The sequence below is a fragment of the Brachycentrus maculatus genome, unplaced genomic scaffold (genome assembly GCF_059751285.1).
Source record: "Brachycentrus maculatus isolate JH-2025_06_01 unplaced genomic scaffold, ASM5975128v1 h1tg001505l, whole genome shotgun sequence".
NCBI classification, from domain to species: domain Eukaryota; kingdom Metazoa; phylum Arthropoda; class Insecta; order Trichoptera; family Brachycentridae; genus Brachycentrus; species Brachycentrus maculatus.
In genome coordinates, this window is record NW_028282140.1 from 62,501 (window position 1) to 77,407 (window position 14,907).

At 31.9% G+C, this 14,907-nt stretch overlaps 1 protein-coding gene across 1 annotated transcript in view; it reads left to right on the forward strand.

Annotated features, from left to right (window-relative positions):
* LOC148298913 (uncharacterized) overlaps positions 1–14,160 on the forward strand; it is a 17,349-nt gene extending 3,189 nt beyond the window's left edge. The window contains exons 3-9 of the mRNA XM_088276536.1: positions 5,453–5,581; positions 6,059–6,261; positions 6,796–6,951; positions 9,225–9,592; positions 10,803–11,004; positions 13,025–13,140; positions 13,732–14,160. Of these exons, the coding sequence (XP_088132662.1) occupies positions 5,453–5,581; positions 6,059–6,261; positions 6,796–6,951; positions 9,225–9,592; positions 10,803–11,004; positions 13,025–13,140; positions 13,732–14,079 (1,522 nt within the window). The 3' untranslated portion in view covers positions 14,080–14,160. The remainder of the gene's footprint in view (positions 1–5,452; positions 5,582–6,058; positions 6,262–6,795; positions 6,952–9,224; positions 9,593–10,802; positions 11,005–13,024; positions 13,141–13,731) is intronic.
* The last annotated feature ends 747 nt before the right edge of the window (positions 14,161–14,907 follow it).

Below are 14,907 nucleotides of genomic sequence, written 5' to 3' on the forward strand. Positions count from 1 at the left end.
AAGCATCTATCATATAATGCATTAATGTTTGTTTGATATATACATATATTCATGTTTGTACACATATATTTTTACCAAACATTTTTTGATTTTTGAATCTGTGAATTATAAAGCTAACTCTATTGAACATAGGTGAGATTCATTTCAAATTAGTATGGGTACATACCTTTTTCAGGGGAGAGAGCCTGAAATTAAATTTTAATTTCTTGAAAGTTTAATATCTTCATAAATTAATTAACTTTTTTTCACCACTTTTTTATTAATCCAATTTAACCTACCTGTTTTGACAATACCTTGTCATCATCAGGGTTTATTTTAAAAACATTAAAACAATATCACCAAAAACTTTTACACACTCCATAGAAATCCTAAATGTTATTTTTATAATTTGTTTTTTAAAAATAACATTTAGGATTTTTATGTAGTGTGTGGAAGTTTTTGGTGAGAATGTTTTAATGTTTTTTATTTAAAATAAACCCTGATGATGACAAGTATTAATAACAAAAGTGGTGAAAAAAAAGTTAATTAATTTTATAAAGAAATTTAAGATGCGTCCATTTGACTTGTAAATTATAAAAATATTTGTAACCATTTATTTTTATTTGTAACCTTCTTTTAATAGTGAATTATCAGATATTGGATTTTTTATTCTACGAATATTATATAAATATTGAGCCTAACTCAGACTTTCATATCCCTATATAAATTCTTGTATAAAAACGACAGATGTTTTATTTCAAGTTGATACCTTTATTACTGATAAACCATCTGAAGGGTGAATTAAAAAGCTGGAATAACTAACTAACTAACTAATCATCACGCCGCTTCCCCGCAGGGGTAGTCAGAGAAAATAGAACGCCATACTACTCTGTTGTTGCAAACATTCTTTGCCTCTTCCACGTTCATGCATATCCTCATACATACCTGCCGATTGTTTCGACTCCTAACCTGACCACTTTCAAGTTTTTGGCATACTTGATCGTGCCAAGTTTTTTTCAGTCTTCCTCTGCTCCTTTTTCCAATTACATTCACCTCATAAATTTGTTTTACCGTTCTTTCCTTACTCATTCGTTCTACATGTCCAAACCATCTCAACACACTTTTCTTAATTTTATCGATAATGCTTGTCTCAGCTTTGAATTCCTTCCTTATTTCACTATTCGAACATCTATCATACATCGTTTTGTCGCACATTCTTATGAGAGATCGCATTTCGACTGCATCCAGTCTACTTTCATCCTTCTTTTACCAACTCCATGTTTCACTTCCATACATTAGGGTCGGAACCAGGACTCCGTTGTGTAGTGCCAGTTTAGCTTTCGCTGATTTTAATTTGCTATAGCTAATATCGCTCACTCCTTTCAAGAACGTCATAAATCAAAATTTGTCAATTTTGAGTTATGCATATTTTCGGAATGCCTAGAAAATGTACTATATCTCAGCAAAGGCAGCATATTTTTAACTTAATATTTACCCGCTACAGGGCAGAAAGTGTTGTTTTTCCATTTTGAAGAAAAGGTTTTGTTTAATTTTTTTTTTAACATACTAAATATTTTTCAAATGTAGAAAAAACCTTAAGGTTTTACCTTATAAGATCTGTTGCACAGTAAAAAGTTCAGTAAGTGGCTTGATATTTATTTTTAATACATTGTATTATACTTTTAAACTTTAAAAACGTTCTCCTGAAAAATCAAGTTTTTTGATTTATGACGTTCTTGAAAGGAGTGAGCGATATATAATATGGGTTTTTATATAATTTAGGTTTTCATTTGCTTAGCTGGATTATACATATATATGTAGGTGCAAACATATCATTTCAGTTGAGTTTAAAGATATGATGATTCATTCTCCATCCGTAATGCATGAGTACCTATTAATTAATTTGGATATGATTAGAAATTCCACACTGAGGCTGTAATAGCTTGGAACAGTATGCGATGCATTTACGAGTAATATCGTTTGGAGAGGGGATCGGTATTTACAACTGAATAGAGAATATCGCTGCTGAAATTATTGTAACTGTTTGGTACACAAATATCACTAATTATTACAATGACGCTAAATTCATATGCCATATTGTTATTTGGTATCACCGACTTTTTTAATGTGTTCATTCGTTGCTTCATTTTAGGAGATTCTTCGACATAACACATCATACTTATAACAAATGATTATAATCACCAAAATTAGAATCAAAGAACATCGCCGTGGAATTACTAGCAATTATTTTTCAGAGTTCGCAAATCACTTAACAGAAACAAATCACTCCTTTGACTTAAATGCACTTACAACATTTTGAGTGTGTCCAAATACTTGTTCACAAAATCTAGATTTTCTCCGATTACAGGATCCACTCTAATTTAAGTGATCACTTTACACCAACGTGTGAAAAGTGATGACTTAAACAAGCCTATGACGGTCGTCAGCCGCGTAAATGCCCAGAATTCCATATTATTCTTCATCTTGGATGAGATGTCAAAAATAATATGAATACATTTAAATTATTATAGTCACATACAAAGAACAAGTCATTAACTATTTAGAAATATATATAAATTGTAATTCTGAAAAAACCATTATAAAATAATATGAGTTTTCGAAATACGTCACCATTATTGTCTAAGTTCCCATTACAAAAAGTTCTGCCCCTTAACCCCCCTCCCCAGATATTTTTTACCCCACCCACCTCTATAAACACCCGATTTTTTTTGCTTGTTACTTTTTATAATCACCAGTCGATCTAAACAACTGTAACTAAATAACTGTTTTCGAAACTAGTCGTGTGTAATGAAACAAAACTCAATAAGTTGTATTGTACAAGTTAATTTTTAAAATAAATAATCAACAAGACAATTCTCAAAGTTAATGCCGAATCAATATACAATATAACATCATACTTCAGTTATTTATATTCTTTTGAATAAATTATTTAATGGTTGGAAATTTCATTTTTTACTTATGAACAAGCCCAATCATTCCGTTTTATTTAAACAGCTTTACAAGATATAAACTTTGGCCTACAGCAAGATCTAATTTTATCTAAAAAACTGATGAAATTTCATATTTTTAACAAACTTTCCTCATTGTTACATCCAAGAATAAACAATGCTTTTTACTATATCCCAGCAGAGCACCTTTGAGGTAGTATTTTACGATAAAAGTGCTTTTTAAATTGGCAAAAATTATTATTATCATTAAACACTTGACCGAATGCTTCACTGATGTAAAAAAATGTAACATGTTTGAATTTGTTGACGAGCTTAAGTGGCGACAAATATAGGAGTGTCTGGTGGGAATATAACATATATCCCGTTTTTTTTTAATAGGCTCCCGGGACGTACTGTCCCGACGGGACTGAAAGAGTTGAGTTGGTTTGAACTTAGATATACAAATAAAAATCATACAAAAACCACGAAATTATAACCAAAACATAAAACAATAAAATATAACTTATAACATTTTGAGTGTGTCAAAATACTAGATCACAAATCTGGATTATCTCCTATTAGTACCTAGTTATTTTTTTACATTATTTTTTTGACATCTCAACAAAGATGAAGAACATGAAAGTCTGGGCATTTACGGGGCTAGACGTTCAAGTGTGAAACTAGCGTCGCGGGTTTTATTCCCGCAAATTGTAAAATAAATTCAAGATATATTTATTTTCAATAATTGGTCTAGGTGTTTGTATTGTGTTTGTCACATTTACTTTCCCTTTTCTAACTATCCTACCTACAGGCAAGCCTATAAAAGTAGTGCCTTCACGGATTATTACTTTAAAAAAATCTGTAATTCGTCTGCCTCCGTGGTATAATGGTAAGCGTGTTAAGTTACCGTTCTGGAGGTCCTGTGTTCCACTCCTAGGGTGAGGGTGAAAATAAATATAAGTGATTTTACATTTAATATTATCCTGGACTGATTCCTTGCAGGAGTGATCACCTAGCCTTCATGTAAGTATTGACCAAGATAATACTGCGTGAATACGACGCAGTGCCCTACGCACCATTGGGTGCGGACAAGGGTTAGAAGAAGAATAACAAAATGACCATGTACAATTTCAAGAATTCAAATTATAAAACCACGTATTAATTTTTTTTATCAAAAGCATTGTTGACACTTTCCTTATCATTCATAGTTCACTTTCTATAGTAAAACGTATTATACTGATTTGTTTTGTGTGCTTGAAAAAAATAAGTACCATTTATTTCTGTATCGGACTTATACGTACACATGTAGGGTGCATCTCCGCGTTCTTCTTGTCCCATTTCTGCCTCGCCATTCCCGTAAGAGCACACAGAACAAAGCCGCAGCAAGGCAGAACGTTCCGCCTTTGTGCCATTGAAAGACGAACTCAAATACATAATACACGAGCAAGGCGGGAGATGATAAAGTGGATCTCTTACGAATAAAACGAAAATGTATTTATTTTTAATGTTTGTCTGATCCGGCTCTGTAGAAAAGTGATGTGAACACTCAAACATGTTAAAAAATGTATCATATTATACAGGGTATCCCATAATCCAACATATTCCTTTTGAGGGGTGTTAGGCCAGCTTATAACTCACCAAAAAATTAAACTATGACCCCAGTGGAAATATCTTGAGGCACTTTTAGTGAGGTCATATTTTCATTTTTTGGTGAGTCATGAGGTGGCCTAACACCCCTATAAAGAGATAACTTAGATTTAACATAAAAACCAACTAACTAACTAAAACTAACTAACCATCACGCCGCTTCCCCGCAGGGGTAGGCAGAGAGAATAGAGCGCCACACCACTCTGTCCTTGCAAACATTCTTCGCCTCTTCCACGTTCATGCATCTCCTCATACATTCCCGCCGATTGTTACGACTTCTAACCTGACCACTTTCAAGTATTTGGCATACCTGGTCGTGCCATGTTTTTCTCATAAATATTAAACCAAATAAATGAAATACAAAATACAGAATTACAATCAGCTCAGCAAGATAAAATGCATAAATAATGAATAATGAATGATGATCCAGGAATAATTATGAAACACAGCTCTTCATATAGCTCACTCCTTTCAATATCGTCATATATCAAAAATCGTCAATTTTCAGTTGTGCGTGTTTTCGGAATGCCCAGAAAATTTAATATCTTTACTATATCCCAGCAAAAACGGCATATTTTTAACTTAATATTTACCCGCCCTAGGGCAGAAAGTGTTGTATTTGCATTTTAAAGAAAATGTTTTGTTTTATTTTTTTTAAATATACTTATAAATATTTTTCGAATGAAGATTTCAGGTTTTACCTAAAAAGATCTGTTGTGTAGTAAAAAGTTCAATAAGAGGCTTGATTTATTTTTAATACATTTCATTATATGTTTAAACTTTAAAAACGATCTCCTGAAAAATCAAGTTTTTTGATCCATGACGTTGTTGAAAGGATTGAACGATATGTTAACCTTAATTTTCGTTTAATTTTTCAGTAATAGATACGGAAACAGATCAAGATCTGCATCGTGCCGGAAACCAGCTCGGATATCCCAGAGGTCCGGTGACAGCGGGTTTGTTGCAATCGACAGTCTGCCCCATTCGTACTCTGATACAGAATGCAGGTAAGATCATATATGACCGATGCATTCTAATATGCATAGATTTACATATATGTAATGTAGATTTAGAAATAGAACGACATTAAAGTGTTTTTGTAAATAATAAAAATACAAATATTTCTCACAAATAAAATGTAACTTTGTTTTAAACTATCACTAAAAATATTTTTTTATAACTTAATTACAATGTCTACCGGTTTCGAAGCTAACCGTTTCTTTACCAAGACTGATTATTACATTTTTATTATAACCACTTTTTTATTAATTAAATTTAACCTACCGATTTCAACAAGAACCTTGTCATCATCAGGGTCTATATTAATTCAAAAACATTAAAGTACTCTCACCAAAAAACTTCCGCACACTCCGTAAAAATCCTAAATCCTACACAAACAGCTATGAAAGTTGTAAGCCCCGTGAAATGTCCAGACTTCTATATTCTTCTTTATCTATGCTGTTACGTTTGAATATTTTGTACAGATACAATGATGACACTCCTCGCTTCAATCGGGGACGTAATCTTCGATCATCGCAGTTGTCCCGATATAGCGACACTGCTCCTGCTGGCGCTTCGAAACAGTACGCGTTCATGCACAACTATCGGGGCGGGACTATGAGGGGAAGACAGGCCCATCAGCCCAGAACTCAGAGGTCCTATAGCCAAGCTCCAACCAGAATAGCGGGTAAAGATTAACTTATTTTTTATTATTTATTCTCATCTGATACTCATTATTCACCCTACAAATAAAAGGTATGATTTATCAATATAAAAGCATATATAAAATATATCAATATAAAATTTCTCTTGAAAACCAAGCCTACCAACCTCTTTAGAAAAAAACCTTAAGATTAAGCATCTATCGTTTATATGAAAGAAGATGGAGGTCTAAGCATCTTCATCAGTAAAGCTAGTAATTTATTTCTTAATTTTTAACAAAAATACAAATTTTATAAAATAAAACAACCTTGCATTAACCACTTTTTATTTGTATCACTTTTTCATATGGTGTACGGAGTGCGTGAAGTTTTTGGTATATATATATATATATATATATATATATATATATATATATATATATATATATATATATATATATATATATATATATATATATATATATATATATATATATATATTATATATATACATTCCTGCAGAAGTTAACAAACTAACAAATATAAGAGGGTTTAGAAATATCCCTGTGTTATTCCAACAGCAACGCCTTCTCCACGAGCTACTTCACTTGATCGACGTCAGAAAAGGAGTTCGTCCGAAGCTAGAACCAACACAGAATTAGATCCTCGAATGGTTGCGAGAACTCCAGTACTATTCAACAAGTATGCTGTGGATCCTGAATATGCTGGACCCAAAGGTAAATATCAAATTCACAGTATAGAAAGATCCATAGTGTAAAACGTGTTTTCTTTTTTTAACATGAACTTGTTTTTTTTCCAAAAAATATTGCAGTTTTAAATGTATATTTGAATATTTAAGAGAAAGAGAAAGAGAAAGAGAGAGAGAGAGAGAGAAAGAGGGATTTATGTCACGAAAATCATTTTTAAAATGATTATAAGTTTTAAGTTTTATATTGAAATTTCTTGGTGGAACTACACTTTATATATAAATGTTATTTTATTATATGATAGATTTTACAAATATATTTCAGATTAGATTTTTTATTTTTTTTTTGCATTCCAATTAAAAACCGAAAGTACATTGGTAAAATAATGTTTTGTTTCCGTAGAAAAAAAAACTTCCCTATGTTGTGTACCAGACTATGATTTATGATTTGGATTCTTTTCAGTTATCATAGTCTTAAAATGATTGAACGATAAGTAACTGGTAGTTGTATGTTGTTGACACGAATCTCTCTATTTCTCTCCCCCTATTTATTTATAAATGTATGTATTAGGACTTTCCTTCATCATTTTGTTTTCGTATAATTGACCAATCATCACGTCTCAACATTGATTCAACTTTTTTTTTGAAAAACTAATGTTATTTTTCAAGTCAATGGTTTAAAAGTAAGGGTATGTTAAAAATAAAACTTGAATATAAATATGTTACATGCGAAAATGAATGTTTTATTCGATAATAAATGTGTTTAAGAACAATCCAATATCTTCGTTCACAAATTCAATGAATATTTAAAGATCATTTTATTTACTCTTTCTGTAAATAGTGTAGGCTTTCGAGAGATCAAATTAAACAGCCATGAAATCCAAATATATTTGAAGAGTAATCTCCAAAACCAATAAATTATTATGCAAAGCAAAGAGAACTTAAGCATTTGCGTATTTATTGGAAGTAATCGAATTGAAGTAAATAAGCTTAAATAAATATTTTGTTACACAAGTTAGCACAGATCGTTCTTCGACTGTTTAAGTATTACTCATAGTTTCTAAATTAATTATTTGTTTTGTCGTGGGAGGTTGACAAAGCTCTGTTTTCCAAGCATAAATCATTCCGATCGGAACGCAGAAACTATATTAAAACTGTGATTTTGGTTTGAGAAAGCTTTTACAAGTATTAATAAAACTTGAAAAGTATAGGGCGAAAAGCTTCGGTCTTATGAAAAATGGCATTAAATTAGTTACAATGTTTTGCGCTCAGTTCTGTAAAACAGGAAAAAACATTATTGACTGCGTCATACATAGCAGATTTTCGATAAAATGGAAAAACGTTACAAACAATATCTTAAAAGAAACACTTATGACATATAACTTAATATATCTTCTGTACTATCTTCAAAGTATACGTTTTATTAGTACATACATATAAATAAAAGAATACGTGTTTTTACTCATATAAATGTTTTGAATATAAAATGCCACTAACACGCAAGAATTTTATGTAGTGCACAACTTCAGATTATTATTTATGCGTCCAATAATTTCTGTGTAGGATATTGTACCATTATGTATAAAATAACTTTGCTACATCAATATAGTTAAATGTGAAAAATCCTCTATTACACAACTATGATACTCTTTTCATCTACAACAAGCGATTGATGGTCCCAAGAGTACACTATAATACATAGCTCCTTACATTTTTAATTCGTTGCCCGTGGAAGTAAGACGGCTAACGAAAATATGGACCAAATCCAAAATAAAGGAATGAATAAATAATCAAGAGTTGATTTTACTAATATTGTAAAACAAAGTATTTTAATATTTTTTTTCCTTTTTTGTTGTTTGAATATTATGTTTCAATAAAAAAACCCATGTAAAAATTCCACCTATAAGACACTAAAGGTGGCTTGGAAGGTCTCTGCAAAAAAGGTTAGCAAAAAAGGTTGTTGATGAACTTATAAATGAATGTACACATGTTGAGATCCTCACCAAAACGTTACATTTCTATTTTAATTGATTTTAAGTAATCAGGAATTCTAGCTTGTAAAATTGTTACGTTTTGGTGCGATTTAATGATTTTATATTGCTTTTACACAGAATTGGTCACGTTTTGTAGCAACTTTTATAAAGATTTGGATAGAATACAGTAAACAGAACAGATTTGCATTGAAATGATTTTTTGTGCAATATTGGAAATGTAATTTTTTGGTGAGGACCTCCACATATGTACATATATATTTAGCAAATATGTAATTGATATTAAAAAAAAACTTTTTGTTTATGATTCCAGGTAGGAGTGGCAGAAATATATATGACCCTGAAGACGTGGACAGCGGAGAAGAAATGATGACAATGCGAAGTAAATCTCTTCCAAGACATCGCAGGAATGACTTCTACATAGAAGATGAGCCTATCCAACATCCGCGAGACTTGGAGGGAGAGAGGAGTCCGAGAATCGATAGAAGTCCTCGATTTGAAAGGAGCGCAGCATCCAAAGGGTCCAAAGATGATTTAGAACTTCCAAGAATAAGGGATGATCACGTCAGGAGTACAGGAGACTTCAGAAGTAATATGGATCAAAGAAACAATCGGGATCAAAGAAGGGACAAATTTAGGCACAGTTTGGAGGTTGAAGATGCTAGAAGCAGATATAGAGATGTAAGTAAAATTTTATTTTTAAGTATAGTAATTTTAGTAGTAAAAAACAATATTGGAAAATTTATAAGGCGCTGTTTTTGTGATAAATCACCTCAAGGGAGCCTTATAGTGAACATGTTCCAGATTTTATCATTGTAAATTTGTACAATTTATTCTTTCTACATACCCATATTATCTCAACAGCTTTTTTTTATTGATAATGCTTCTCGTAGCCTAGTAATTCCTTTATTTCACTATTCGAACATTCATACTAAATTTTGAACATCTGAAAAATCGCATTTAGACTAGTTTCAGTCTACTTCCATCTTTTTTTGTTGCTATTTTTACTTTAGATTTGTCAACATTCCTCAGTAAATCAATTTCGTTGCAAACATAATACCCCTTTGTCACCAGAGCCATAGGTAGGTCTATATTATGGGCAAGAATTACAGCATCACAAGTATTACTTAAAGGCGACATACAGTCGAATTTACCATTTTAGCTTCAAAACTTACCTTTCAGTTCTTTCATTCAATTATCCATGTAAATATTGAACAACATTTTGAGTGTGTCCAAATCTTCGATCACAAAATTTGGAATATCTCTAATTAAAGGAGTTATTTTCATATTATTTTTTTTAATTTCTCATCAAAGATAAAGAAGAATATGGAAGTCTCGGCATTTACGGGGCGTATGAATAGACGTCTCTAGTGAAGTTCTAGTTATTCGAGAATAATGTTTCAAAATTGGTTCTTATATATATACATAGAACTTCCAAGTATTTGAGTAGTGTGGTTGTCAATAATGGGTAGAATTTGTGAATGTTACACGTGTGTAAAGTGATCACTTAAACCAGCCTATGACGGTCGGCAGCCCCGTAAATGCCCATATTTCCATATTCTTCTTCATCTTTGATGAGATGTCAAAAAATAATAAAGATTTAACAGCCACAGTGACATTACACACCCCTACTTAACACCTTTAGAGACGCCAAACTAAGATGAAACTGAGCCATTTACCCTAATGCATGCAGTACTATTCTCTTACAAAGCTGCAGTGCCTCGGAAAAGATTTCTGCTTTCTCTATACTTAGATAATACTTTCCATAGCTTCGTTTGTTCAAGGTTTCTTTGTTTTCAAAAATCTTTTTTTACGAAAACCGTTTATAGTTTGTCACTTTTTATTTTACCCTGCCATCTCACTCTGTCATGTATCTTGTCTTGTCTTGTAGTCTATTCTCCAGCGATTAGACGATCGGGGTAACAGAGATGGAAGAGACAGGGACAGCAGGCCAAGGCACCATAGAGACCGGTATGAGAGTGACGATGACGTCAGCCCTTACTGCGAGGACGAAGAGCCGGAGCACTATATAAGCGAGACGGAGCTAGCTGCGCAACGAGCAGCTAGACAGAGAAAGAGAGAGAGAGAACACGGTAAGATTTTGTTTTTATTACTAAAATAAAATTAAAACATTGTTTTTAACCACTTTTTTATTTGTATTCTCCAACAGGTTTAGATAAGTACCTTGTCATCATCAGAGGTTCATGACAAACTTTTAACATACAAAAAAGTGTTTGTTTTATTAAATATTCCCTTTTTCTATCAGTTTCATTTTTTTGAAGTCAGGAAAAAATATTGAACTTATGTATATGTAAGCAAACAAGAAAAATATTTTTTCTATATTTTTAATAAAACCTTATAGCAGTCGATTTATCTTATTGAATAAAATAAACTTACCAGTTTAATATCACCTGTTAGATGATGTTGTATATTTTATTGATTTGGCATTAATTCTGTGGAATAATATGATAATTTAAATAAAAAAAATCAATATTTTCATTAAACCACTTTTTCAGTTTTTTAATGAGATGAGGATATCTTAACTAACTAAAACTAACTAACCATCACGCCGCTTCCCCGCAGGGGTATGCAGAGAGAATCGAACGCCACACCACTCTGTCTTTGCAAACATTCTTTGCCTCTTCTACATTCATGCATCTCCTCATACATACCCGACGATTATTACGACTCCTGACCCGGCCGCTTTCAAGTATTTGACATACCTGATTGTGCCAAGTTTTCCTCGGTCGTCCTCTGCTTCTTTTTCCAACTACATTCGCCTCATAAATTTGTTGAACCGTTCTTTCTTTACTCATACGCTCCACATGTCCAAACCATCTCAACACACTTTTCTTAATTTTATCGATAATGCTTATCTCAGCCTTACATTCTTTCCTTATTTCATCATTCGAACATCTATCAAACATCGTTTTGCCACACATTCGTCTGAGGGATCGCATATAGATCGAGGATATCTTTAGTTATCGAAACTAGTCGTTTTTAATATAAATTGATTTGGTATTAATTTTGTGGATAAACATATTTTTTTATTAATGTAAACACGACTAGTTTCTAGAACTACAGATGTTCTCAATACTAGACGTGTTTAATTTCAATAATTGCTTCAGTAGTCAATTTGTGCTTATATGTTTTAATTTATGATTTGAAATTCACTTGATAAATACAGCAATAACCTAAAAGTCTAAAAAATATTATTACAAAAAGTCACTAACTGCATCATTCAGAAAAAAAAAGAAATTGATAAAAATATTTGTAAAAATAAACAAAATTGGCAATGTGGCAATGACTAAAGCCTCCTTCATATTGTTCATGTCCCCATTGGTAAAATAAAACAGATCCTAACCGCTCTTCATCCTTCGACATCTCATGGACACATCACTAAAATTTGGACCTAGCTTCAAATACGGTTGTTGGGTAATATATCCAAAATTAAAGAAGGTTTATTTGATATAATTCTACATTTATTTATATATATGTTAATACGTGACGCGTTTCGTCTTCTTAGAACATTATCAAACCCTGTGCACATCAGCAGTGTTTAACATATACATAAATAAATGTAGAATTCAACCAATTAACCTTGTTTAATTTTGGATATGGTACCCTACAATTCAATATGGAATTCTACCAACTGTCTGCAGTTACAATAAATTCGTATACGGTATTTGAAAATGGTGCCGAATGCATCGAAATATTTTTTTTTTATTTTTATTTTATTTAGGATTTTTACAGCCACTACAAAACAATATACAACAACAATTAACAAAACTACGGCCAATCAAAAAAATCCTCAGATAATGTTATTCTTATGAAAGTTATGTTGGTTGGGGTGAGTGTGTGTGTGTGTGTGTGTGTGTGAATAGTACCCATTCCATGTCAACATAAATCATCCAACAAACAGGGAAATACATGTTACAATAGATTTTTAGAAATATGTGTTTTCGCCAAGTAAAATTTAAATTGAAAATAGCCATGTTTTTATTAATTTACTCAAAAAATGGTTGTATACAAGTGTTTTATTATTTCATTGAAAATATGATATTGTTGTTTTGTTGTGGTGGGAATACCTTATGTGATTATGCTTGTCTTCAGCTCCCAGCGCCAGGATAATGTCTCCCATGGGTATATCTGTTCACCGGCAGGCCAAGTATATGGATGAGTACGATACAGACGCGTATGAAGATGGATATTATCAGCCAAAAAATCAGGTGAGAAGTTGTTTTAGTAAACGCTTAAAAATCAGCATGAAAAATATAGTGTCCAAAAGTTTCAGGCCTAAATTTGCTTTCAATTAATTTGTTTTATAATTTTTTTAAGGACAAAAAATTGACACAATAGGTCATTTTTGTCATGGTTATTGACAATTTTGATTTATTCAGAATTTTAAAAAAATTTTGATAGAGGGTTTAACAAAGTTGTAATTTGTATAGTAATTTGTGAAGTTATAACTTGTTCACAAATCTGGATTATCTCGAATTAGATCTCAACATAGATGAAGAAAAATGTGAGGTGTCAAAAATATTGTAAAACTGAGTCATATTGGCGATAATCCAGATTTGTGAACAAGTATTTTGACACACTAAAAATGTTGTAAATAAATTAACTGGTCAAATTATAAGCTTAAATAAAAAATGAAAAATATGTTTTCTGGCAATTCTCAAGCATGTGAATATAATCCAGGAATCGGACCTCACATACAAATGAAAGAGTTTGTGGTTACTAAAAAGCTTGGTTCATCCCACCACCATAGATATCTCTCGTGTAGTCACCATTTCAATTTTCTCGTCTCAATTTTCCAGATCAAACCCGTGCCAATTTGGCTTTGCGTCTTCCTAGTTATTTCCTACATCATCGCAGGTGCCTTCCTCTTTTCCGAATGGGAGAACTGGCCACTCTTGGACTCGGCTTACTTCTGCTTCATCACTCTGACCACGATCGGCTTCGGGGACTTCGTGCCAGCTCAAGGAGTGAAAGCAAACTCGGAGATATCCATAGCACTCTGTTCCTTGTATCTGCTGTTTGGGATATCACTGCTCGCCATGTCGTTCAACCTTGTTCAAGAAGAGGTAATAGCTAATGTGAAATCCGTAGCTAAACGGTTAGGGATTATCAAACCTGATCTGGGTGATGAAAGCGATGATGATTAACCGTTTTAGAGCTGAGATTTTTCTTTTATGTACGTTTTGTCAAATAAATATCGGGACTGATTAATAAAAAAAAACAAGAAATCAATTGTTCTACCAAATTTTATAAGTCTCACTGAAATAGCTTCATTTTAAAATGATTTTTCATTAAATTTTTGTAGGCATACTCTAGAAGTGCCTTGTGTTCTCTATGCATTTTTTTTTTATATCTTCAATTGAGTCTTCTTCTTCTTTTTTTAATGGCTTTTTACTCATCTTGGGAGTTATAGGCATTCAATTGAGACAAAAAGAGTTACACGAAGCGGTGATTCATGTGTGTCAAAATTGTTAAGACTTATTTGCAAAAATGGTCAAATTGAAAATTGAGTGGATATTGTAAGGGCAAAAACAATGGGTTTTTACAAAAAAATAATGTTTTATTATTCACTTAAAATAAGTTGAATTTGTTTATTTGTGAATATAATTAACTAATTGGAACTTTAGAAACGTACACAGCAACACAACCGCCAAGCTCGACCACCAAAATATACTGGCGTCATCGTCGCTATATCGACGGACGCGCTTTTGAAAAGTATACCAGATTCGATATATCGATTTTCAGCACTCTAATGGTTGAAAAGCGAAATAAAATCAATTTCTAAATATTAATATTAACATTATTTAAATTGTGTAAAATGTTTGCCCCATTTGAATACACAATAAAAAAATACTTTTTTAATGACCATTTTAATGACCATTTATAAAGAAAAAATCAAATGCCGTTTATATTTTAAACACAAATGAGCAGCTTTTTTGTATATATTTTAAAACATTATATGATGTTACAATGAT